The sequence below is a fragment of the Babesia bigemina genome, assembly GCF_000981445.1.
Source record: "Babesia bigemina genome assembly Bbig001, chromosome : I".
Lineage (NCBI taxonomy): Eukaryota > Apicomplexa > Aconoidasida > Piroplasmida > Babesiidae > Babesia > Babesia bigemina.
The window spans coordinates 907,169-929,552 of record NC_027216.1 but is presented as its reverse complement, the minus strand read 5'-3'; the positions used below and the strand labels follow the sequence as shown (position 1 = coordinate 929,552).

General features: G+C 49.9%; 13 protein-coding genes across 13 annotated transcripts; 3 read left to right on the top strand and 10 right to left on the bottom strand.

Annotated features, from left to right (window-relative positions):
* Nucleotides 1–31: 31 nt before the first annotated feature.
* On the bottom strand, nt 32–288 carry BBBOND_0104100 (hypothetical protein; the record flags this gene model as incomplete). Its single annotated transcript, XM_012910833.1, has 2 exons — nt 32–195; nt 231–288. 2 exons carry the CDS (start codon nt 286–288, stop codon nt 32–34), a joined length of 222 nt encoding a protein of 73 aa, XP_012766287.1.
* Nucleotides 289–787: 499 nt separating this feature from the next.
* BBBOND_0104090 (lariat-debranching enzyme, putative) lies at nt 788–2,304 on the top strand (the record flags this gene model as incomplete). The annotated part of the gene is made up of 6 exons (XM_012910832.1): nt 788–793; nt 828–1,102; nt 1,322–1,443; nt 1,479–1,564; nt 1,605–2,041; nt 2,076–2,304. The coding sequence occupies 6 exons, from the start codon at nt 788–790 to the stop codon at nt 2,302–2,304; spliced, it is 1,155 nt and encodes a 384-aa protein (XP_012766286.1).
* A 743-nt stretch (nt 2,305–3,047) lies between these two features.
* BBBOND_0104080 (hypothetical protein) lies at nt 3,048–4,400 on the bottom strand (the record flags this gene model as incomplete). The annotated part of the gene is made up of 1 exon (XM_012910831.1): nt 3,048–4,400. One exon carries the CDS (start codon nt 4,398–4,400, stop codon nt 3,048–3,050), a length of 1,353 nt encoding a protein of 450 aa, XP_012766285.1.
* A 942-nt stretch (nt 4,401–5,342) lies between these two features.
* BBBOND_0104060 (hypothetical protein) lies at nt 5,343–8,198 on the bottom strand (the record flags this gene model as incomplete). Its single annotated transcript, XM_012910830.1, has 1 exon — nt 5,343–8,198. One exon carries the CDS (start codon nt 8,196–8,198, stop codon nt 5,343–5,345), a length of 2,856 nt encoding a protein of 951 aa, XP_012766284.1.
* Nucleotides 8,199–9,938: 1,740 nt separating this feature from the next.
* Nucleotides 9,939–11,571, top strand: BBBOND_0104050 (NPL4 family protein, putative; the record flags this gene model as incomplete). The annotated part of the gene is made up of 3 exons (XM_012910829.1): nt 9,939–10,329; nt 10,370–10,506; nt 10,621–11,571. 3 exons carry the CDS (start codon nt 9,939–9,941, stop codon nt 11,569–11,571), a joined length of 1,479 nt encoding a protein of 492 aa, XP_012766283.1.
* A 633-nt stretch (nt 11,572–12,204) lies between these two features.
* BBBOND_0104040 (rhomboid 4, putative) lies at nt 12,205–14,182 on the bottom strand (the record flags this gene model as incomplete). Its single annotated transcript, XM_012910828.1, has 9 exons — nt 12,205–12,299; nt 12,335–12,572; nt 12,616–12,791; nt 12,828–12,990; nt 13,023–13,079; nt 13,114–13,172; nt 13,208–13,358; nt 13,394–13,805; nt 13,842–14,182. 9 exons carry the CDS (start codon nt 14,180–14,182, stop codon nt 12,205–12,207), a joined length of 1,692 nt encoding a protein of 563 aa, XP_012766282.1.
* A 158-nt stretch (nt 14,183–14,340) lies between these two features.
* Nucleotides 14,341–14,740, bottom strand: BBBOND_0104030 (hypothetical protein; the record flags this gene model as incomplete). Its single annotated transcript, XM_012910827.1, has 3 exons — nt 14,341–14,447; nt 14,483–14,592; nt 14,628–14,740. 3 exons carry the CDS (start codon nt 14,738–14,740, stop codon nt 14,341–14,343), a joined length of 330 nt encoding a protein of 109 aa, XP_012766281.1.
* Nucleotides 14,741–14,984: 244 nt separating this feature from the next.
* On the bottom strand, nt 14,985–16,085 carry BBBOND_0104020 (ribosomal protein RPL4A, putative; the record flags this gene model as incomplete). The annotated part of the gene is made up of 1 exon (XM_012910826.1): nt 14,985–16,085. One exon carries the CDS (start codon nt 16,083–16,085, stop codon nt 14,985–14,987), a length of 1,101 nt encoding a protein of 366 aa, XP_012766280.1.
* Nucleotides 16,086–16,584: 499 nt separating this feature from the next.
* On the bottom strand, nt 16,585–16,869 carry BBBOND_0104010 (hypothetical protein; the record flags this gene model as incomplete). The annotated part of the gene is made up of 1 exon (XM_012910825.1): nt 16,585–16,869. The coding sequence occupies one exon, from the start codon at nt 16,867–16,869 to the stop codon at nt 16,585–16,587; it is 285 nt and encodes a 94-aa protein (XP_012766279.1).
* Nucleotides 16,669–17,520, top strand: BBBOND_0104005 (hypothetical protein, conserved; the record flags this gene model as incomplete). Its single annotated transcript, XM_012910824.1, has 1 exon — nt 16,669–17,520. The coding sequence occupies one exon, from the start codon at nt 16,669–16,671 to the stop codon at nt 17,518–17,520; it is 852 nt and encodes a 283-aa protein (XP_012766278.1).
* Nucleotides 17,521–17,694: 174 nt separating this feature from the next.
* On the bottom strand, nt 17,695–20,802 carry BBBOND_0104000 (hypothetical protein, conserved; the record flags this gene model as incomplete). The annotated part of the gene is made up of 4 exons (XM_012910823.1): nt 17,695–20,416; nt 20,453–20,577; nt 20,615–20,699; nt 20,738–20,802. 4 exons carry the CDS (start codon nt 20,800–20,802, stop codon nt 17,695–17,697), a joined length of 2,997 nt encoding a protein of 998 aa, XP_012766277.1.
* A 139-nt stretch (nt 20,803–20,941) lies between these two features.
* On the bottom strand, nt 20,942–21,970 carry BBBOND_0103990 (hypothetical protein, conserved; the record flags this gene model as incomplete). The annotated part of the gene is made up of 1 exon (XM_012910822.1): nt 20,942–21,970. One exon carries the CDS (start codon nt 21,968–21,970, stop codon nt 20,942–20,944), a length of 1,029 nt encoding a protein of 342 aa, XP_012766276.1.
* A 101-nt stretch (nt 21,971–22,071) lies between these two features.
* BBBOND_0103985 (hypothetical protein, conserved) lies at nt 22,072–22,365 on the bottom strand (the record flags this gene model as incomplete). The annotated part of the gene is made up of 1 exon (XM_012910821.1): nt 22,072–22,365. One exon carries the CDS (start codon nt 22,363–22,365, stop codon nt 22,072–22,074), a length of 294 nt encoding a protein of 97 aa, XP_012766275.1.
* Nucleotides 22,366–22,384: the final 19 nt, after the last annotated feature.

Sequence of the window (22,384 nt, the reverse complement as noted above, 5' to 3'; positions counted from 1 at the left end):
CTACCGCAGAGATAGAGCACTCATCTGTGCCCTATCTCGCCTGCTGCTGCGTGTGCACGCGGTTGAAGAAGTTGGTCAGCATGAGAGGTAGCACCAGGGGTATAAGGTTTGTCAATATGGTGGCGACCGTCGCTAACAAACGTGCCCCTTCACCGACACTAGCCGGTAGATGGTACTGTAACTCCTGAAATTCCCCTGAACTGTTTTGAACGCATACTAGTGTCACCAACTATGGACACTGAACGCTCTGTCGAATATAAAATGGCGCAGCGATTCACCTGAAACCATATATCGATGCTTAGAGGACTACATACCGATGTAGAGGCGTACCAACAGCAGCGTTAGCGCCACAGTGTATATGAGCGCAATGTGCCACTTGATTTCCGGAAGCACGGATGCCTGCTAGGGGTCAGAACTAATGTCATCAATTTCGGCGGTGTTGAGACAACGGTCAGAACGCGCGTGTAAACTAACCGATAATTGTAGCCTGACAAGGTTTACAAAATCAGAAACTCTCATCTTACAACTCTATCAACAATTTTGCCGTCAAATGTCTTCCGTTAGACGGGCGTCATTTGAAGTACTAGAGCACACTGCAGGGCCGACACCCACGTACCCTTTTTGACGGCCCGAATGAAAAAATTAAATAGTTAATAAAGTCACTTATGTTAAGAGGCAAATATGTAGCGTCTGCAGATCCAAGGTGGTCAAACTGTGGCGAGCGGGCGCAGTGCTGTGAAAACTCGCACATCCGTAAGGGTCGGACAAAGTTGTAGCAACGTCCAAAATGCATGTATGTGATAGACGTAGCTTCTAATGTTGTTTAGGTGGCTGTGGAAGGCTGCGTTCACGGCCAGCTTGACCTGATATACTCCAAAATTAGGGAAAAGGAAATCGCAGACAACATAAAGGTGGACCTGTTGCTTTGCTGCGGTGATTTTCAGGCCATCCGCAATGAATCTGATTTAGAAGATCTACAGTGTCCGCCGAAATATAAGGCTTATCACGATTTTAAGGACTATTACAACGGGATCAAAGAGGCACCTGTGCTTACAATATTCGTGGGAGGAAACCACGAGGCACCGGCTTTTCTCAAGGAGCTGTAAGTGTCACAGAAACTTTTGTCGCATAAGTGTTACCATGTGAATCATATTAGGGCGACGTGCTCTATAACTCCGAAAAATGTAGTCATCCGATTACTTCTACTTCATGATTTATCTAGTCTATTTGGGATTCCGATGTTTGTAAGATATCTTACTGTGTGTATATTTATCTCTATTGGCATATGAGCGCAAATCATGTTGTTTCATTACAAACATAGGTACTACGGGGGTTGGGTGGCGAAGAACATTTATTATATGGGCCACTCCGGAGTGGTGAATGTTAATGGAATACGCATCGCGGGTCTATCCGGAATATATTATCACAGAGACTACACCCGTGGTATGAACGCCTTTAAAAATCTCATAGCAGCGAAGGGTTCTTCGAGCAGCAACCGTATGATGAGCACTCGAAAAAATCGGCTTATCACGTGCGGGAGTATGATGTTAAAAAACTGCAGCTGGTTGGTATTAGTGTCGCCTATGTGGCTCAATTATTATTAGATAGAAGAACCGATTGACATTTTCTTATCGCATGACTGGCCCCGAGGCATTGAACATTTTGGTGATACTGCAGACCTTATGAGGAGGAAACCCTTCCTAACACCCGATATACAAGACAGAAATCTTGGCAATCCACATGCGTGGGAGCTGCTTGCGAAATTAAAGCCACGATTTTGGTTTGCCGCCCACTTGCATGTAAAGTTCGAGGCGAATGTTAAACACGACTTTGGGAATACATACTTCCTCGCATTGGACAAGCCCATGCCGGGCAGGCATTACATCGAGTACCTGCATGTAGATCCCGTACAGAACATCAAACACACGAATGATGAGGACGTATCTATCTGCTATGATGTCGAATGGCTTGCAATCGTGGCTTTAAATGCCCAAAAAATGCCCCTAAATTCGTTTCCGTCCGTTGTAGAACTCAATCTAAAGTTTGTTAAATATTTAAAACGCATATATGTGCAGCAAACCAGAGGAAAAGGATAAAAATTTTATCAAGCGTGCACTAATGCAGGAGACCAGCGAACCCCATACAGTTGATGGAACAGCGTTATATCCGATACCAAGACCTACGTCTGAATCTATAAAGGAACCAGCAAAACAGAGGACAAATCTAATGACGCTTTTGGGCTTGTATGATAACGACTACTTTACCGCTAAACGTACTGCCAGATTTAAGGTTAAATTCAAATAGTAGAATCTTTTCTCAACGATCGTTTTGTATTTGTCCTGCTATTAGTGACTAAAACCAGCTAATTCCTTTTTTATGTGTAGAAATCGTATCGCCACGCATCCCATAGGCTGACAACGGATGGCACGCCACCCTTTTCCAGGCGTCTTGCGTGATACACGATTGACGATGCGTGATGCCGTCTTTAGCTTCTAGTCAAAGTGTGGGAAGCAAACGATTTGCGGAATCCAGCACTCATCTTCGTAAAGAGCACCGTCACGTCTGTATCTAATGCAAACCAATAGCGTGCACGTTCGTAACCTAACTGTGATGAAACATCGCGTTGCTAGGTGACGCAATCTACCGAGGTTATTACGTCATGCACACAGCAGGCGCCGTGTTTTTCGCAACTGCTATGCTAACAAGCTACACCAAGCGGTATTGATACATCGTTCGCCCAAGGTGATGTGGAGGAGTGCTCGGCTTTGTTGGTGAACTGTCGGTTGCCACATGGAATCGGGTATGCAGACATTTAGTTGTATGGAACTGCATGAACGCAGGTCAAATTGCGTCACTAGCTCGATTCACGAGACGCCCATAGTTGTTTTCCACGCCAGTGCAGTGGATGAAGACCGTATTCACAAAGCTCGCTACGAGTGCATTTCAAAAACTTGGGATGTTTACTGAGTGGTGAAGAGATGCCAACCCACTGTATTGCGGGCTCAGAAGCAACGCGTGGCGGCTTATCCAGCCATTGCATGCCCTACTCAGTAGAAAATCCAGAAGCCAGCGAGTTCGTAAAGGAAGATAATTGTCTCTTCAAAACCTTCCAAGGCATCTCCGACATACGAAGCCGTCATGCCAGCGCGGCATTCTGGCTCTACGTAACCCAAGGCTTGTATCAACTCCTGCATACGCTTATACGCAATAAACGGCGGAAATCTCAACATCGCAGCAAACACAGCAGCATTCAAAGATGATATGCTTGCGCATAACATTGGCGCAATACCCACGAAGATTACTACGCCAGTTTCCGGATGAGCCGAAAATGACGCATCCCACGTCGCCTGCGGACTGTAAGCAGACTTGTAGTGACTGCGGTTCTTTATTCTTCCCAGGAACTCCGCACAAGCATCCACGACGCAACATAGCTTTTCTGCGATGGTGTCAGCAGTGAGACCCTTTTTTTGTAAGTACTTCTCGTTCTCCGTATCGTCTGCGGAGCCAGTGTCCTTAGCTAGCTGATCGGGTGTTTTACGCAAACGATCATTTAGTTTGATCAGAATACGCTTAACGGATCGACGCTTTTTAAGCTTCTCTTGCTCTAAGAACTCTCTAGAAACGCGTATGACTTTATCTAGATCTGACACCTCTGTGAATCTACCTGACATGTGTGCGTAAAAATCGTAAAGCGCCGCGCCCAAAGCCTTCAAGTTCTTCATTCCATCATCTCCCCTCACGGCAATCAACCAGTCAACAGCCTCCTTGAAGTTGCGAGGGACATAGATCAGCGACTTGTATACCGCGTGTTGATGGGCCGTTAAATTAGGCGATTTTTTAACCACACAAATTTCGGGTATGTTTCCCGACTGCGCTTGTAAACTGGCATGTTGTAATTGTGGAGGATCAGAACACAACTGCTGTTGACCGCCACCGGACGGTGAGGTCCCTTCTCCACCATCCGGATGTGGCGTTTTCAACTCGCATGGAACAACGACGTCTTTGTGTAACGTGCCACGCTGCAACAAGTGTACTAACGATTTAATCGTCTCAGCTATCTCCTTAGTTTCCCTCATATCCTTCAGCGACGCCATCATTTCCCTCATATCCTGTAGCGACTCCCTCGTTTCCCTCATATCCTTCAGCGACTCCATCATTTCCCTCATATCCTTCAGCGATTTCATCATTTCTCTCATATCCTCCAGCGTTGCCTTCATTTCGTTAATATCCTGTAGCGACTCCCTCGTTTCCATCTTATCCTCCAGCTTTGCCTTCATTTCGCTAATATCCATCAGCATTCCCTCATTCCCATCCTCGTTGTGTTTCGCATGACTATTGCAGTCCGTAGAATCACTCGCTGCCTGATAGGTTTGTTCATTCTCTGCTGCTGACACCGCCATCTTGCACGTGACGGATTCAAAAGCACTGCCGCGGACAAAAATTAGCAGTGTACCTGAACCTCAAAGTACCGTCTTCAGGTAGAGATACACAACCCGGCTGCTCTCAAGGTACGCTCTCGTAAGCGTGCCTTCAATGCTGGCTGCTCCTGCACGTTCTTGCTAATCACGGTTAACTAAACTATTGACTGGTTATGGTGCCAGCATAATCTCCATCAAATTGCAGTCACTTCCACTCAAACTGTGAGGAATGTGAATACCCGACTCAGACTGGCATTGTGCTCACTCGCGTTGTTACTCTTTCGGGGTAACGAATGAGTGGGTAGCCATGTTTGCCGGGAGCCCCTCAAAACCTCTGCTAGGGTGCAGTCTGGGGTTACGACCTCGAGACTTATCACGATGCTGACAATAAATGCCTGTGACTGCGTAATTCAGTTAGACAAAGGCCACCAATAGACATATATTTGCCCATATAGGGTGAAATCCAGACGGTCTATCCACCCACTCCCACCGGTCGCCCAACGTGCTCAGGCACCGCCGTGGTAGTTGCTCACCCAAATTGGGGGCGTCAGTGAAGTCCCGTTCAAGGTACCACATATTGCTCTTCGTTGTGTGTTAAGGTCATCGCCGAGGTTTCAATATGCGAACGGAGATGCAAAGCTCTAAGTTGCATCTTCCTGATGCCTGCGGTTGACAACGCCCAGCTAATGTGCGGTGACATGTAATTCCACAGTACGGTCTTCACCGGGTCCATGGCCATTCACGCTAGTTACAAAGAGCTACGACAACACAAGAATATGTCGTTAGACTGGCAATTACAATTGCAACACTCTACCCAAAGCAATTCTCTCACTGAAGAGACAAACCAGCAGAGCGACCAACATGACGTATGACAATTAAAGTCTGTGATTGCCAAACGAGTTACCAAATCTGAGCTACTCATTACTAGGCGTAGTAGTTTTTAATCTGTATGGTCGACAGGACGATGCCTTTGTCGGTGACGCACTGGCACTCCAATGGAGGTTTCTGGCGCAGGGTCTCCCCGGATCCTATGAGTTCACTGTCGAACCGCAGGATAACAAAGTGATTAGATGCTGACGCAATCAGCGACTTGCTTATATCTTTCACATTCATGATTATACCCCCCATTAATACTTCTTCGAAGCAGTTGGGTGGATCCAGGACGTACGGTGCTGGGCAGTAGAATGCTGCCTCGCCCGCAGCCTGAATGTCTATTTTGCAACCAGATTTACGTTGTCCATAAGAGTCGTAGAGTTTGGGAGTCTCAGGCTTGAACAACTCATCTGATGCGTATGTGACGCCGCAGCCTTGCATGTACGGGTCAGTGGTCTCGACGTTGACTTTAACAATATTCCAGGTGTACTTTCCTGCCACATATGCGATATTAGAAGTCGACTGCACAGATGCGTCTGAATGTAACGCATAATCGGAGACGGCCGACGGATCCGATAGTTGGGCCGCCTTGCCGCAGACAAATCTCATCGACACGTTTTTTTTGTGAACTGGGTCCTTGGAAATCAAGATGGCGTTTTTACGTAATTCTAATATCAAAGCTTGATGGACTGATGAGTGGTCATCGTTGAACAAAACAGAAAACCCGCCATGTGAACCAGCTATGACATCATTGTGCGATCTCGTAATAAGCTCAAGCCCGCGGAATGTCACGATGGCATTATAATGGTATCTTCCATGCAATTTAGGAAGCCACGCAGTTGGACTTATTGTATCATTTGAAACGTTTTGCAGCGCGGTACCAAGATCACAACGCAATAACAATTTTGTGCCCACATGTAGTTTAATGGTCTTTTTCGATACGTGCTGCAACGTGATAAACATTCCTGATCTGTGCCCTTCAAGTATTAATCCGATATTCAATCGCAGAGATACATAGGGGAGGATCTTTTGCAACCCATTTATACGGCGAACTGTAAACGTACGACTTTCCTCGCAGCTCGACTCCACAGTAAGTCTGGAGGTCTCGTATCCATGTTCATTGACACATACACAAGCATAACTGACAGGAAGATTCTGTATCTCCATGTTTAGCACTTGGAATCCTGTAATGGGTTGGGGAGTAATACTTCGCACAGTTTCAGGAAATGACATGATCCGATTGGAGTGGAGGTCGTATCCTGTATATTGACAGTTGCCCGGTAACAACCTCTCTTCCGGCCTGCAGTAAATTCCAGCCTGATGTATATGTGCTTTGTTATGGAGGAGGCATTCGTAAGTGTCACCTATGCCATTCCCCATCCTTTTCGTTGAACAATGCTGGCGACTGATATCTTCGTTGAATAGCTTCGTTTGTCGAGAGTCGCAACCAAAGATTTCGTGTTCATGAGTCAACGCGAATGACACATTTACGGTGGCCTGTATCTTCTTTGCAAGATTCTCGTTTTTAGATTTCAACGTCCAGTGGTATAAGAATGAGTTGAATCCGCTTCGTAATGTGAGAGGTTTGTCAACGTGGTACTTTAGCGTCACTTCTCCCCGGTGCATCTGGGACACATCCAACTCGATGGCATTGCCAACAAGGACCTCTTGATATGATACTTCGTCATAAACATTAAACCCTCTATACGTGTTTATTTGCCTCATCGTTTTCAGGTCCTTCGGCAAGAATTCAGTTTCATATTCATTGATAGACGTCTGTCGCGAAGATGTACGAAGCATGGAATTATCGTAATCCGCGGCGCCATCCACTGTTGGAAATCTTATGGTCAAGGTGCTCCCCGGATGAAGTACCACCGAGCACCACGGACCTCTGATAGGCTGCGAACGGTTTCGAACGATCATGCTGGAAATGTCACAGACATGTGCGCTGTTGTGGCGGATCTGTATTTTAGCCTTTATGTCACCTGTTTCGGGATCGACACACCTGCATTCTCCCCTGAATGGCGTTAGTGCCACGTCAGAGAAGTATTTCGCTACCACCCAAGGTCTATAATATCCAAAATCCCAATAAGGACGTGGCCGAGGAGCAGTTACAACTTTGCCTTTGTCGTCAATTAGGGACTTCATGCAATCCTCGGGTTCAATTCTGCCTTCGCAAACAAAACCAATGGGTGATTTCGACATAGCTTCGGCAACGCATGAACGCATTCCGGTTTTGGAATCCACAGTAACTTCATTATCCGGAGCGAATAGTCTCGAGGGGCGGCTACCGCAGCCCTGAAGTGGTAGATGCCCGCGACCTCTGTAGAGAACGAATATACCCAAACCCTTCCCAATCTTGGCTATTTCTTGCGTCAAAGGAGTGGATGATGCCCAAGGAAGCTTTAGAGAACGGGCGCCATTGAGGCTTTCAAGGTGGCGCTGCAATTCATCGCTCAGCACCAAATCTCGCGGTCCACAAATGAAGGTAGAGCTGTGCTCGGTGATAGCAACCAGTTCATCATTTGGTTTGTTGAAACGCATAATCGTGAGTGATCGTGTGGATTCCAACCATACGAAATTATGCCCTGATTCAGATCGCACCACATCCGAAAAAGGCATGGAAGTAAACGTGCCTTCCCCACTCACGTACGTGTTGACATGTGCGTTATCTTCAGAAGTTGGCTGGGGATGCACCACATATTCGACGCCGTTGACCAGGCGTGGGCATACCACAGTTGCGGTCTTGTGCTTGTCAAGGTCCATATGGCACATAACTAGAGCATTGTTGCTAACGTTTCCATATGCGCTTCCAAAGTCACAAATAAGGGCGTTGGTACTTGTAACATAATGGAGTAATATTGCGCAAAATGTCAATATGTATTGCCTGGTGTTGAATACCTCCATGTTTTTCGATTCCTCATAACATGGATTTCAACTGCGCCAACTGCAAAATGCTTCCGAAGAACGAACCTCACGTATATAGAAAGTAAAATGAACACAATTATGAACACTTTTCTTTGCAACGAAGGAAATATGACACCCCATAGCCGTCAACACCAAGACATATAGGAATTTTCCTCGAAAATTTCGAAGAGAAAAACAAGAATTGAAGTATGTATATTAGATAGAATGTTTAACGTTTCATTGTAATATAAATATTAATGCATGTTACATCTCAACTGTATGGACATTGAGGCATCTGACATCAGGATACCTCTGAGCACAACGGACCAGACATGGTAGGCTCTTATCAGCAAAAATACCGCAAACAATTGTGAAACCGGGACCAACAACTAACACATTTTGATAGGAAAGAATAGATGTAACAATTGACGACCAAGCGAAGGATCTTGATGGGACACTCCAAAAGGAAGATCAGTGTGCTACCTTATATTGCAAGGGGCAAGGTGGACGGGATCATTGCGACACTCCCCTGTACCATAGCGTCACGTAACGATGCGTGCTAGGATGGATGACACCAGTAACGTTCGGTAGAAGTACGACGTGGATCCCGCAACCGGTTTCAGCGTGAGGCGTTAGCCCCGCAAACACGAAAACCGGCCCAAGGCACGTAGACACAAAGCACACTATAAGATGAGATAACTTAATTTTAAGTGGCAGTTTGGCCCGTATTAGCAGGGCCATCTGCCGTGTTGGCACGACCTGCATTCTGATCATTCGCGTGAGTTACATGTACCACTACAGGCATAATGTTATGCGGTGAACTAAACGTGGCGACCTGATCAGCTTCTACGATACCTCCTATTCGGTGGAGATAGCGCTAGAGGTCTTTTAACTCTTCGTCGGTATTTCCCCAACCCGGCTGGATGATGTACGTATTCAGATTCTCCAATGTTACAACGGCTATCAACTTAGACCCGGTATGTCGTGGAAGTCTAATGGTGTTTGAAATTTCGGCTCAGACGGTACGACCATGTAACTCGGAAACGTAGTGATGAAGCGTATCGGTCTTGGACCCACATGGCATTTCGTACGATTGCGAAGTATGCATGGAACGCCGCATATACTGGTTGTGTATTTTTGTTTTCTTTGAGGCCTTGCAACTCGTTGATAAAAGGGAGGGGAAAACGCTGTTTCGTTTTACCGGTGCAGCCGGTATAAGACAAGTCGCAGCAAGTGCAACGCAGGCAATTATATAATTAGATAAGAACACTATCGTTAAAGATATCTATACATATGACTGTCGAAAGCTCTTTTTTGTGAGGATAATCTTAGTGGTAGATTTGAAGTGCCGGTGAAAATTAGATATGCACCAAAAATCGTCATGACTCAGTTGGTTCCTTGTCTACCAAGTGACAATACACATGTGCTTTAGAAGCGCATGCATAAGCGGTCTAAATGCTGACAGATTGATTCGGTTTTATCTAAATGTTTTGGTCGCGGTCACTGTGCTCAGACTTCTTAGAACCAGGGGCCAAGCTGCGCCACCACGCTACTTATCACCATGTAGAAACGACCAAATTCGTTTGAATAATGTAACCAACCGGTATAATTAACACATGTGGCATTGTACTCGTCCTTTCATGTAGTGTCACCTACTAACGGACGTACACACTAATGCTTATGCGGCGTACCCCGTATTTCACTTTCCGAAATCTCTGGTAAAATCAAGCATTTAACACCATGATAATTCGTGTTATTAGTGGAATTGGCATAAGCCGTGTCACCTTACAGGCTGATGCCACTTTGGGTGATCTCAAAAACGAGATTCGAAACCGTATACGGGTTCCTGATGGCACTACGTTGAAATTTGTCATTGCGGACTCCAATTCGGAGGTATTTTTAAAATTTTATGTGTATACATTGCATCAGATTAGTGGAAGTGACGACGAGGCGTTGGCGAAGTTTGGCGTTGGACATGGTTCTTGTCTGCGTCTGATTTCGGTTTCATCAAACCCTTCCGGCAGCGAAGATTTATCTTATATACAACCATCCCAATCTTCTGAGCGCCAGCCCGTCTCTGAACAGACTCCTTCGGCCCCTATTAATGTTGAACCGACTTCTACCAAAGAAGGTTAGTTCATACCTACACACTTGGCATCAAGTGACTACAGACAAACCGGATGGCGTATCTGGGCCATCATTCAAGTCCTTTGATGCATATTTGCGCGACAATGGGTACGCAGTGTCTGAGTTGGCGCTGCAGCAGTCGTACAAACCCGTGTTCTTAGAGCGCGGGAAAATGAACAAGGTGAGTTACACGTTCAGATGTGTAACTGGTCGGAGTGCGAACTCCGCGTTATATAGACCGGCTTCACTCATGCTTTTCCCGTTCAGCAATTTCTAAACACTAAAACCTTTTCAGTTGCCCTCCGGCGTGACAGTTAAACATCAGCCTTACCGCCACGTGGACCATCTTGAGCTCATGAACGCCGAGGATATTCAGAACTTCGCGAACTATTGGATGAGCGACCTTGAAATGGCTGAGCAGCGTGCGGGTTGGCTGTACGGATACTACGTGGAGGATGCTCACTATCCCCTAGGCATTCGCGCCGTTTGCGAAGGCATTTACGAACCACCGCAGAAGTCAACTTTGTGTGATGTGGAATTTCTGCCGGATGAATTCCTTCCTGTTGTCGACACCATTGCTGGGCGGTTCGGTCTCGAACGCATAGGGCACATTATAACCCATTTACCCCGAGATAACTACCTATCACCGCAGGAAGTTATTGACAGCGCAAGGGTGCAGCTGGAACGGGCGCATTCCACGCATTACACTGGGTACCCGGTGTCTACGCATGTGACGTGTACGCTCCATCCAGATTCCGAAGGCAAGCCTGCTTTGAATGTCTATATGGTCTCGGATACTGCAATGGCGTTGTTGCGGGACGGCATCATACGGAGTGTGCAGAGCGACCCCATGTTTGTGACGATCCGTGAGCCTAGTCAATCTAATGAGGTTCTTCCACAGATTATCGAGTCCGGCAAAGAGGTGACAAAGTTCGACCCAAGCTGGTTTGTGATACGTGTTAACGATTCTGCCCCCATAAAACCCAATTCCATGTTCAAGTATGCCGACTTTCCACGGGAGAACCGCGGCGGCCGGTCGGTGACTACAGATGCCGTTAAGAGCTTTTTATCTAGCCGATTCGCCAACGGTTTAACTGCTTCCGATCCGGAAATATTCAGCGACTTTCACCTGCTGCTGTATTTGGGCAAGATTCTCGACATTGATACTACTCTCGCCATTTGCGACGCGGTTATGGGCTCAGCTCCGCTTGACCCTATTATGGTTGACCTTCTGATGGCGAACTAACATTAATCGCAACTAACAATACATTGTACGATGATAACAACGGCAAACAACACTCCACACTGCAAATAATATTCGTAGAAGCCATACAAACTGTACGTGTCTTGCCACGCGTTGCGGAGTGGGAACTTGTTATAAAAGCATCGCAGAATACCCTCATCTCTGTTTTATCTAACTCTCTGACGCCACTGGTGACAACTACCCTTCATCCATAGATATTGATTTGTTGTTGGATCTACGGGTTTGCACGCAACATAGCATCATTGTTGACTTATTGCTTCTTAGGGATGTTGAGTTTGAAACACCGGTCACTGAAAACCTCCGATGTATCCAGCAGGATACGTAGCGTGCGCACTGTCGCGTAAGCTGAGTCAAGGAGATTACCATTGATTGTATGAGTCGGGTACATAGCTTGTAGCTTGCAGAAGTAATTGTACCTGACGGCCAACTCCTTTAGAACATTTAATTCAACCCTCCGACCATAGATGGCAGTTTACAGTCCGTTGATAGTATCCACGAGCTTATATATGAAAGTTGCATATGCTATCAGTTTTGTACTGCGTGCGGGTTTACACCCCTCCAGTTGTTTTTCGGACGTTTGGAGAGTGTATGCCATTGTGTAACTATCAGTGCACATTACACGGAATTGATGGCAGTGCGTACGGTGCTTAATATGCCAAGTGCGGCGTCCTCTGTGGATTCAAAGACGTTCTGCGAAGGGCCGTTGTCGGCTGAATATGTTTCGCTGGCACTGTGGTAAACTCACCGTAGTCTTCTCCGCAGTAGTGTTTAGCGTTTTCAACGTCGTTGAAGCACCAGAATAAATCTGAGTTGCGGTATGATTCCGTTATATGATCCGTCGTCTTGAAAAGTCGATGTATGTTTGTGACGTAACAGCAATCACACGTACGCCAGCCGCCGAACTTATATTGTCCCGGCGGCTTGTACTTGGAATACAGTGCAGGGTTGACCAGGAAGAGTGAAGCCAGGACCACCAAAGATATCTGCGTAAGATTAATGGTTTGCATATAGGAGAAGCTTCCCCACCATTGTGAGCAGGCTGGTTAGCCTGATGAACCACTCTCTAAGCCTCATACGGCATGGAGGCGCTCCGTTCCTCTCAAATTTCTTCTTGATCTGTGCTATCCGATGCATGCTGACCCCGCTTTCCACTGCCATCTTGTGCGCATTGAAAGCCTCTCGTCTTCGTTCGCCTCGGTCCTCTGAATATCATATGCCACCGCGTGAATTGTGCCCACTTTTGAAGACTATCGTTAGTCGGAGTTTGGCTTTCCATGACCTGGGCAACGCCCAAGATATAAGCGGTGAGAGCAGTGATCGCTCAATCAGGGTACATTTATCGCAACTGGAGACGCTTTTGATTGTCGTGAATCCCCACAACATGCCGAATAGACATCCACCCTGCGCCTAATATAGTGTCCTTTTTTTTGTGCTACCATGTGGCAGTAGTTGTCAACGTTTGACGACAACCCGATGACAAATCCAACGATCTGCAACTGTTATTCGTCATTTTGAGCGTCTAACCAGCGTGACCAAGTTGTAGAACATGAGGAAGACGGGCCTAGGTATGGTGTTCCAGTACTCTGCGTTTTGCTCACGAGCAGGCTCAACCACTTACCTATGCAATAGGGTATCATTGCTCCGTATAGTCCGTACATGGCTCCTGAGGACCCGACAGTGGTGCCACACGGGTCCAGCACCGCAGCCATCAGGTTGCCTCCAACCCCGCTAACGATGAATAGTGTCAAGGTTCTGAGAAAACCCCAATCCTGCATGGATTGTCTTCATAGTGCGTTGCACAAACCGGCTCTATAATCCAGAGTGCCTGAACTTGGCAGAACACGTTGAACAGCAGGTGCTTCCAGCTGCTGTGCATGAACATGCTCCATATTAGTCTGAAGTATTCGTTGTAGTTGCGCGCCATGTTGGCGTCTGAACCTCCCAGTATTTGGAACACTCGCTCGTTTGGCGCGTCGATAGCCGCATCACCCTTCAGGAGCAATTCCGGGTTTACGCGTTCCGCAGGCCACCCACTGTCGGCTGCGTCGTTTCCGAAGAAGAACCTGTTTGCGGCACTAGTGTTGAGGTTGTATTCACAGGCCCCGTAACCAAGCTCTACCGCGTACGGCATTATCGGATCTTTCCCCGCCTCCGCCGTTGGGTAAAGCACCTTCGATATACACCTGCCATTGAACGAGAGTTTGTTGAACACAAGCCTGAACGAAGTGCTCATGTACGTGCTGATAACTCACTCCGATATGAAAACCAGCACGAGCGTCGCATTTATGATGAGCATGAACGGCAACCTTCCAACCAACGGGTTTCGCTCAAGCATGGGATCACTTCCTTTTATTATTTCTCGCTGGACGTTACTCGTTTTCATGGACATCAAACCCAGCTTTTCTAGCGGGTTGATGGGCGCACGTCTGTCTATTACAGTCTTCGCCCTTTTTTCTACACAACAATTCGGGTTTCGTATTTTTTTTTTACCCCTCATCTCCTTCGGCATTGTATTCGGAGGGGCCGTAGGGGCAACTCTGACGAAGTGGTCCCCAGAGGGGACAGCAGACTCATTTTCAGATTCCTGGTCCATTTTGGGAGACCTTCGATATATAAAGTGAGAGAACCGCTGAATTCATGCACATGATTGGACGTCGCCTCATCTGAGTGCTTTAGTGCGCTTTGAGCCAAATGGGACACCTTCAAGTGGCAGCTTGCATGATATTATACAGACTAATCATTACTGTTCTGTTAATTGCTAGATTCTTCCTGTGTCGCCGCTACATCCACAATTCGCTGCATGATCTGCAGGGGGTAGCGGTATAGCTTGAGGTTCAGCGTCACGTTGCTTCCTGAGCCTGCGGCCAATTCGACAACGATTCTACGGACTTACTGAGTAGAACGCTGCAGTACTGTTTCTCCCCGGACTCAGCGGCTGCTGCGTTAAACTCGATATGCTTGTTTCCATATGCCATGAGAGGCAGCAATTCCTTGGCGAAGTATCTGCAACACTGTCTAGGTTTCTTAGTCGATCTTACGTTGCACATTCGTTGTCGGTGGCGTATTTGAGTGAGATTTTATTCACCGCCGTGAGTGGCAGGGGCTGGGCGGATAGCATACGATCGATCCTCCGCGCTGCGATTGACCTCATTTCAGCGTCCCGACTCGACTGTGAAACCGATACACCCTTAATCACTCATATTATTAAAGTTTGTGTATAGAATCACGGCTGTCTTCGCCCATAGCAGCGGGCGAGGGTCCCGCCTGGTACGCGCAAGCCAGGTCCTAGAAAATGGAGGGGGAATACCAAACTCCAGGCGCCGCTATACCAGTCCAAACACCATCACATATACTCACGCCATGTAGGTACCACTATTCAACATTATTGGTGGAATTTACTGCTGCTGGAGCGCCTGAACTTCCTCACTAACGCTGAGGGATTTGGTCGAGATTGCCTCCCTGATGGCGTTAATGAAAGCCTTGGAGTTCGCCTTGCAGCGTTTGATTTCTTCCTTGGTCTTAGCAGCCTTGGTCTTGACGTCGGCAAGTCCGCTTGCGCGCAGCGATTCACGCACAAACTTGATGACCTTGGTGGAGCATCCGCGCTTGATCAGGACTCTCCTCATGCTCTTCCTGGGCGCCCTGAATACGCGCTGCACAGGTGTCGAGTTGACAAGTGCGCACATGTCGGCGTTTTTGAGGAGCCTGGTCGGCATCAGCTTGACGTACTCGTCGACGGCCTCGAAGGCGGACTTGCTCCAGATGCAAAGTCTGCCGAGAGTTCCGGCGGGAGCAAGCTTGAGGAGGTTGAGCCTCTCGACGGATGCTACCTCCACGCCAGGAATGTTCCTGAATGCCCTCCTGCCTTCCACGGCAGAGGCCCTGAGAATAATGAGAGGTCCCACGGGCCTCTTCTTGCGGCCGTCCCTGGCGTGTCCCTTGATCTTGCTAACTCTCTCCAACTCAGCAGCAAGGCCGACGGTCTCTAGGAACTTGATGGCGTCCTTGGTCTTGTTCAGCTGCTCGATGGAGTCGTCCACCACCATCGGCACCTCGCGTAGCGCTTCGATGCGGTGTCCCCTGGACATGACGATAGGTGCGACGGCAGTAGCAGCAATGGCGGCGGCAATTGCCTGCCTCTTTTCCTTGAGGTTGACCTTGCGGTGCCACCTCCTCCAGACGCGGGTGGGGGCGTACATGCCACCGGCCTTACAGAAGTTGGCGTATGCGGCTTGTCCAGCGCGGTGCGTACCACCACCCTTGACGCGGGGCACACGGGCCATGGCACGACCCGTTCCCCAACTCCTGGCAGACGTCTGGTATCCAGACATTTTGCTAACGGCGTAGGCCTGCCTCTTGTTCTTGGACATGTTCGTATGTACCGATCTCACGAGGTCGAGCCTGAGCGGCGCGGAGAAAACCTTGGGCATGACGGTGGCCGCGGAGCGGCGTCCGTCAGAGACGTTGTAAACCGATACTTCCGGGCGCAGCGTCATCTGCGTGCGTGATGAGGTGGGGTTACAATGGATTAGTTTATGCAAAAACGTCAGATTCCGGCGCCAAAATTTACCAGAATTCTAACAGGGAAGTGTGGGCAGCGCGGCGGTCGTCGACGTTGCTAATCGTCCGTGCTGTAAGTCACGCCCAAGAATCCCAGCCTTGTGACCGCAAACCTACCTTCGCTAACGGTGGGTCCAGACGCGTGGCAACGAAGTACTGTGATACAAAATACAATGGCACGACGATGGCCCCGTAGAATGATGTGCTTCTGAGGCATTTCCCTCCTCTCCCTCCAGCCGCCCCATCACGACCCGGGCTCCAACGCGCGTAAGACGGACCCCCCTCGGTGCCACCTGTGGTCGCGCCGTCGGCTCCCATAGGCGCAGATTCATTGATTATTACCTCTTACCAACGGCATACGGACGTTGGATGTGTTGTGTGTGTTAGGAGCGCCGCACTCTGGACGGTGAGTGCGTCTCTCAGAGTTTGCATTCACTACGGCCGGAAACCGGCACGTACGCACCTGATCCCTGTGTGTTTGTATACACCTTTTACAGGTGTGAGTAGTTGTACGTATAAATGGGACAAGTTCAGAGCGTAAGTTCGAGTAGTTTCCAGGAGGAGTACTACCTGTTTTTCGACGAGAAACAGCGCGAAGAGGAGCCCAGCAGCGCTGCTAAGCGATGCGAGCATTTTTACGGTAAATCGCTGCCAAAAACCGTCAGTGCCTCTGGTGTCTCTGAGGTCGGTTCCGATCCTCGTCTGGTGCGCCGCGGCCATGGCGGCGATGTGTTCAACGTGTCGACCAACAGTGGAGTGGTCCATTGTGGCGACCTCTATAGCATCGGCAACACTGCAAGTCTGGACGAAGACATGGACGGTTCAGCAAACCTCGGCTGGTCTGTGGACGACTGCCAGGGCGAGTTTGATTGCACTTTGAGGGAGTACAGAAGTCCCTCCGGGCGCCGCATATCCGGTCGCTACAACGGCGAAGAGTTCGTAGACGGCCGCATTGTGTGGCCTGACGGCCGTGAGTACGAGGGAGCGCTGAAGGGCTCGGTGCCTCACGGTTTCGGCACGTACCGCACCTCTACCGGGAAAGAGTACAAGGGCAATTGGCATCTAGGCTTGCAGCATGGTACTGGGTGCTATGTGACGGACAGAGAGGGCTGCCGCGTCAGCCGTCACGGCATCTGGGAGACCGGCCAGCTCGTTCGTTGGCTCGACGAGGACGAGCAGGGCGAGGGCACCGCGGACTCCGTGCGCCGCTCTCTCCTGGACAAGATCATGGCCACGCCCACCACCACCCCCGAGCTGTCGCCGTCCTCTCGGGAACAAACGCCAATATCATACAGTGCGAAGCCGCGAGCTGCGCAGCCCAGGGCATTTCGCGCTGCATGCAGTGGCGAAGACCCGGGTGTCAACTACTAAACGACGTGACGTCGGTGTAGGCTTAGTCTAACACAATAAGTAAACATTTTAGTTTGATTTTTACTCCTTTATAGGCTAATTTGTCGCTTGATATTTCCAATTTGGGCCATGGCGTCCGCAGCGTCCGGCTTTTTGTCGACGTGGTGGGCATGTACGTTAGTGCTACATTAAAACTCAAGTTAAGTTGGTACGGTTCCGCATGACCACCTGGCAGCACAGCTTGTGCAACTCGTAGACTGCCTTATGGGATGTTTTGGAGAGGAGCGCCTGCAGCATGATGTTCTTCTGGCGCGGGTTCGGCAGCACGGCCGTAGGCAGTTTCTCTAGACCCATCTGGAGCCAACCTGCCACGTCGTTCCCAATAAGGCGCACGAGTGACTCGATAAAGTCCTCGACGCAGTGCTCCACCGACGCTCGGCAGCCGCTGCCGAGCAACTGGAATGATTGCTCGACGCACTTCGGCAGGTAATCCATCGCTACTTTGTCGAACTTTTTGAGCAGAACCTCCGTCTCCACCAGTGTGATCCAAAACTCGAATATCCAGTGAGGCTGGCGCATGTTGAAGCATGCAATGCTCGTCGCCGCAATCTCGCGGAATACCGCTTCGCTGTCGAAGCATTCCGGGGAGTTTTTGACGAACCTGGTTTGGAGTCCGAAGAAGTCCTCGATCAGCTGCTCTGGGTCCTCGCGCATTTCATCTGGAACGTCCTTCTTGGCAAGTACGCCTAACGTGATCTTGGTAAGCGCGGAGTATAGCTGCTTCACCTCCTCCTGTTCCGGCTGGTTGGGCGGCAAGACGGAGTACAACCACTCTACGACGTAGAGGTACGTGCTCCAGATGCACTCATTGGCCACTTTTCCAACGGTCTGCACTACTTGATGCACAAACGGCGCAAATTCGCGTCCTATGCTCTTGGCTGCGTGTTTGAGACACCTGCATATGCACTCCACAGTGTTGGGCTGCTGGTGGTATTTTTCGAGCAGCAGACACATGAGCGGCACTATCTTTTCTTTGATGAGGGCGTGTAGTATGTTCTTCATTCTAATGCTCCTCAAGAGCGTAGAAATTTTGGTGGTAAGCTTACTTACTTCTACCGCGTCCAATGTAACTTCGTTCCGCGCGACGGCCTCCAGTTGCTGGAACCACGCATGGCTTAGCTGCTGAATGATAACAGCGACGGTTTCCGGCGGCAGGTCGCTGATGGCGTTCCCCGTCCCCTCTATGAGCATGAGAGCGAATGTCTGCTCTTGTTCCGCACGTTGGATGCACAATCCGAGATTTTGCAAAATCGGCTCCCAGTTGCGCAGCCTCCCCAACCGCAAGTGTGAACACACCTCCGAGAGGCTTGAAACCACCGATTCCTCGATCTGCGCCGCCAGCGGCGTGTTGCTGCCAAGTGCCACAAGGTAGGCTCCGCAGAGCAGCCCCGTCACTTTTTGCGCAAGGACCTCCGTTTTGTCGAGCATGATCACGCGCCTCGCATTCTTCAGGAAACGTATGGCGGCCTCCCAGCAGTACCACTCCCTGAGTTCCGTTGGCATGCGGTCATGCAGCAGCTTGTCTACTCCCTCGATGACCGAAGCTATTGCCGCCACGTTCTTCTGAGAGGCACTTTTCATGTCGAGCGCCGAGATGGTCGCCCCCAGCGCCCTGAAGCACGATTCCAGGCCGTAATGCGATGCAGCGAAGTTCCCGTTGTCCACCGTGTGCTCCTTTACCGTTTCGAAAACCTCGTCGGTTTGCAGCAACCTGGTTAGGTAGGGAATGACATCGTAGACCTCCGCTACGTAGTTCTCATACTCCACGTTGTCAGCCTTCCCCACGCACCCAGGCCTAGTCGCAACAAATATAACGATTTCCAGCAGCTGTTTTCCCACGTCCCTCGCAGTTTGGCAGTTCGGCGATTCCCCTTGCAGGACGCTCAGCAACACGGACACGCTCCTCTTTGTGTAAGCGACAACTTCTTCGTCAATGGAACAAAACTCCGCCGGGTCACAGTTGGCTAGCAGCTGGAGGGCTTGGATACGTACCGCCAGACGGTTGTAGTGCTTGGAGAAGCAGTTGATCGTGTTGGGTTCGTCGTCAGTGCTTAACCGGGGGAATACGATGCAGTACGGCAATTCGATGAATCGGGTCACCAGGTTCAGCAACCTGCTGACCTGCGGGTGCTCATCAATGAGCTTCAAATCGAGCGCGTAGATGAGCGCAATCACCAGGTTTGAGAAACATCCTAACATCATCCGGTCGTTCGTTCTGAATGCCTCCACAAGGAAGCCGTTGAACTCGTCCGTGACACAGAGGTCGAACGCCGCGCGCACCACATGCTGCAGGTCGTTTTTTGCCTGCTTGAAGTATTCGACATCTGTGCTTGAGGCCTCCGCTTTCTCCTTGATCTGCTGGGTGAGGTCCGCCACCTCGTAGAGACAGTCAATCATGCAATCCATGGCTGCTTCGTAAGTCTCGTCATCGATCCCATGCTCGCCGCGCGCGTTTGGCCTGCTCACCACCAGCAGGCAGTCGTTGATGAACATGTTGCATGCTTGCCCGTTCGCTGCGAAGTTGTCGAGCCTCCTCCAGCTGTGCCAACACCTGAAAATGGCGCTGGTTATTTCGACGTCGTTGCCCGAGGCCCTGAGATTGACCAGGAATTCGAGCAAATTTGAATAGTCGCGTTTCAGATTCTGCTTAACTCTGTTTCTGACATCTGGGGGGACTACGACCCTCGTGTTTGCGGCCTCTTCCGCCAGGAACTGTATGAGCAGCAGGAGCGTCCTGACGGGCAGCGCACCCCTGCTGTAACATGCGATGAAGTACTCGAGTGGCGATGCCCACACTTCTGCGGCCTGCGTAGCGAGGTCGCACACTGCGAGGCAAAGCGTTGTTGATATGTTTCGCCTGCGTTTGCATGTCGCTTCCGCTAGCTGTACTTACGGAAGGTTGGGGTCGGCAAGGTAAGACATCAGTATTTCGCACAACTGCTCCACTGACTCTGCAGGAAGCTGATAGAAGTCATACATCAGTTTAGTGCGCAGCGTCTGCGCCCCGATGAGTTTTGCCTGCGTGTGTCTATTTCCGTCGATCGCGGCGTCTCACCTCCACCGGGTAGTTTCCGGCGATCAAAGCGTGGGCTTCCTGCCACGCCTCGACGCTCTGCTGCCATTTGACCAGATACTCGTTCCTGAGGCGTCATTGTACTTTTGAAGGCTGCGCACATACGCTCTGCGACGAGCTTCCGCGTCGGCGGAGCATAGAAGCGTGCTTATATGTTCCAGTACGATCATTTCTAATCACACCATCACACGAGCGGGCGGAGCCGTTTCTCGGCCGCTTGGAAACCCCCATAGGTACGCCGCGTCGCGTCGCGCGGCTTCCGTGTGAAGCGCGCCTGCGCGTTGTCGTACGAGTCTATCGTTAACTATGTCACCGTTCGACATAAATCGTATTATGTGTGGCCCTTTTGACCGTTTCCAGCAGGGCATGCTGCACGAGTCCGTCGCTGCCGTGGGACTGCAGCGTCGTGTCAAAGTTGAAAAATTCCAGCGAGCTGCTTTTCTCAAAGAGGCATTTTGCCTCGCACGGGTCTACCTGTTCGAGGGGCTGGTGCCACACTATGCGGCAGCCTATTCCGGCGGCGAGCAGCGACTGTCTACTCACTTGTACTTCCGCCGCCTTAAAGTCCTTCACGGCGTCAGGCAGCACCGTGATTGAACTGGCCCCCATCCCACCCGTCAGTGTGAGTACATCCTCGGCTATGACTGCAACAGGCTTGCGCCTGATGATGACTGCATGCCGTGTCGCGCTTATTGCTACTAACAAACCATTTGCTGAGATCGATTTGAACTGCGGATGGTTGAAAAGGCCGTGCTTGTAGTCGTGCTCTTCCACATATTTCTCATTATCGCCGTTCTGCAGTTCTATGTTGCCCGTTGCCACTAAGATCCGCAGCTTCGGAGTGCGCGATGACCCACCTCTGTTGGCGGCAGATACAGCATGACCCTGACACCCTTGATTAGCAGCCACTGCAGATACGGAACTGCTGAGCCCTGACAGCCATTGATGACGACGCATGGAAATCATTACCATCGACCCCGCTATGATTACCACAGCTTCGTTTTCAACCGTCCTCAGGTGCATGTTTTCGCCTGCGTTTTTGTGAGGCGCCCTTAAACGCCACCTACACATGACGGTCCTGCACAGCCTCAGAGCGTTGTTGACTATATATTGCGTTGCGATTTTCGAGTTTTCTGGGAGGACAACTATGCGGGAGATGGCATGGTTGTCTACGACCTCTCCCACTGCCATATTGCGATTCGCCGTGATGCCTGCAGCGCCATGCCTCATCTCCTGCATACCGATCCCACCGATAACATTCTTCCCTCTCCACGCGTTGATGGTGTCGTCGGTTTTGCCGTTCACAACATCTTCCACTGTCCCTGCGGGCGGTATCATCTTCGCAGCTTCCGAACCGACCTGCGAACGCCCGGAATTTCGCCTGTTCCTCCGGCACGTCCAAGTGCGTTATACGTATCTGCTGGTACCACTGATCCATTTTACTCCTCGATCTTCGGCAAGGGAACTGAGTTGTCTAGTTGGTCCGTTGGCGTAACGGCGGAGAGCATCTTCAGCATTTCATCGTGCTCCTCTCTGAGAGTGAGTTCTCGCTTGGAGAGGCTGCTTGCACGCGCAAATTTGCACTCCAGTTGCTTGTCTACGATCACGGTCCCAGCGACGAGGACGGTGAACAGAACGAGCAGGGTGGGCCCTCCTATTGTGAAAAATCCACTGCGCTTATCAAATCGCTGCAGACGTCTAAACAGTTTTATATTTGTGATTCTCCCTAGCATAGTTCGAACTGTGCTGTCG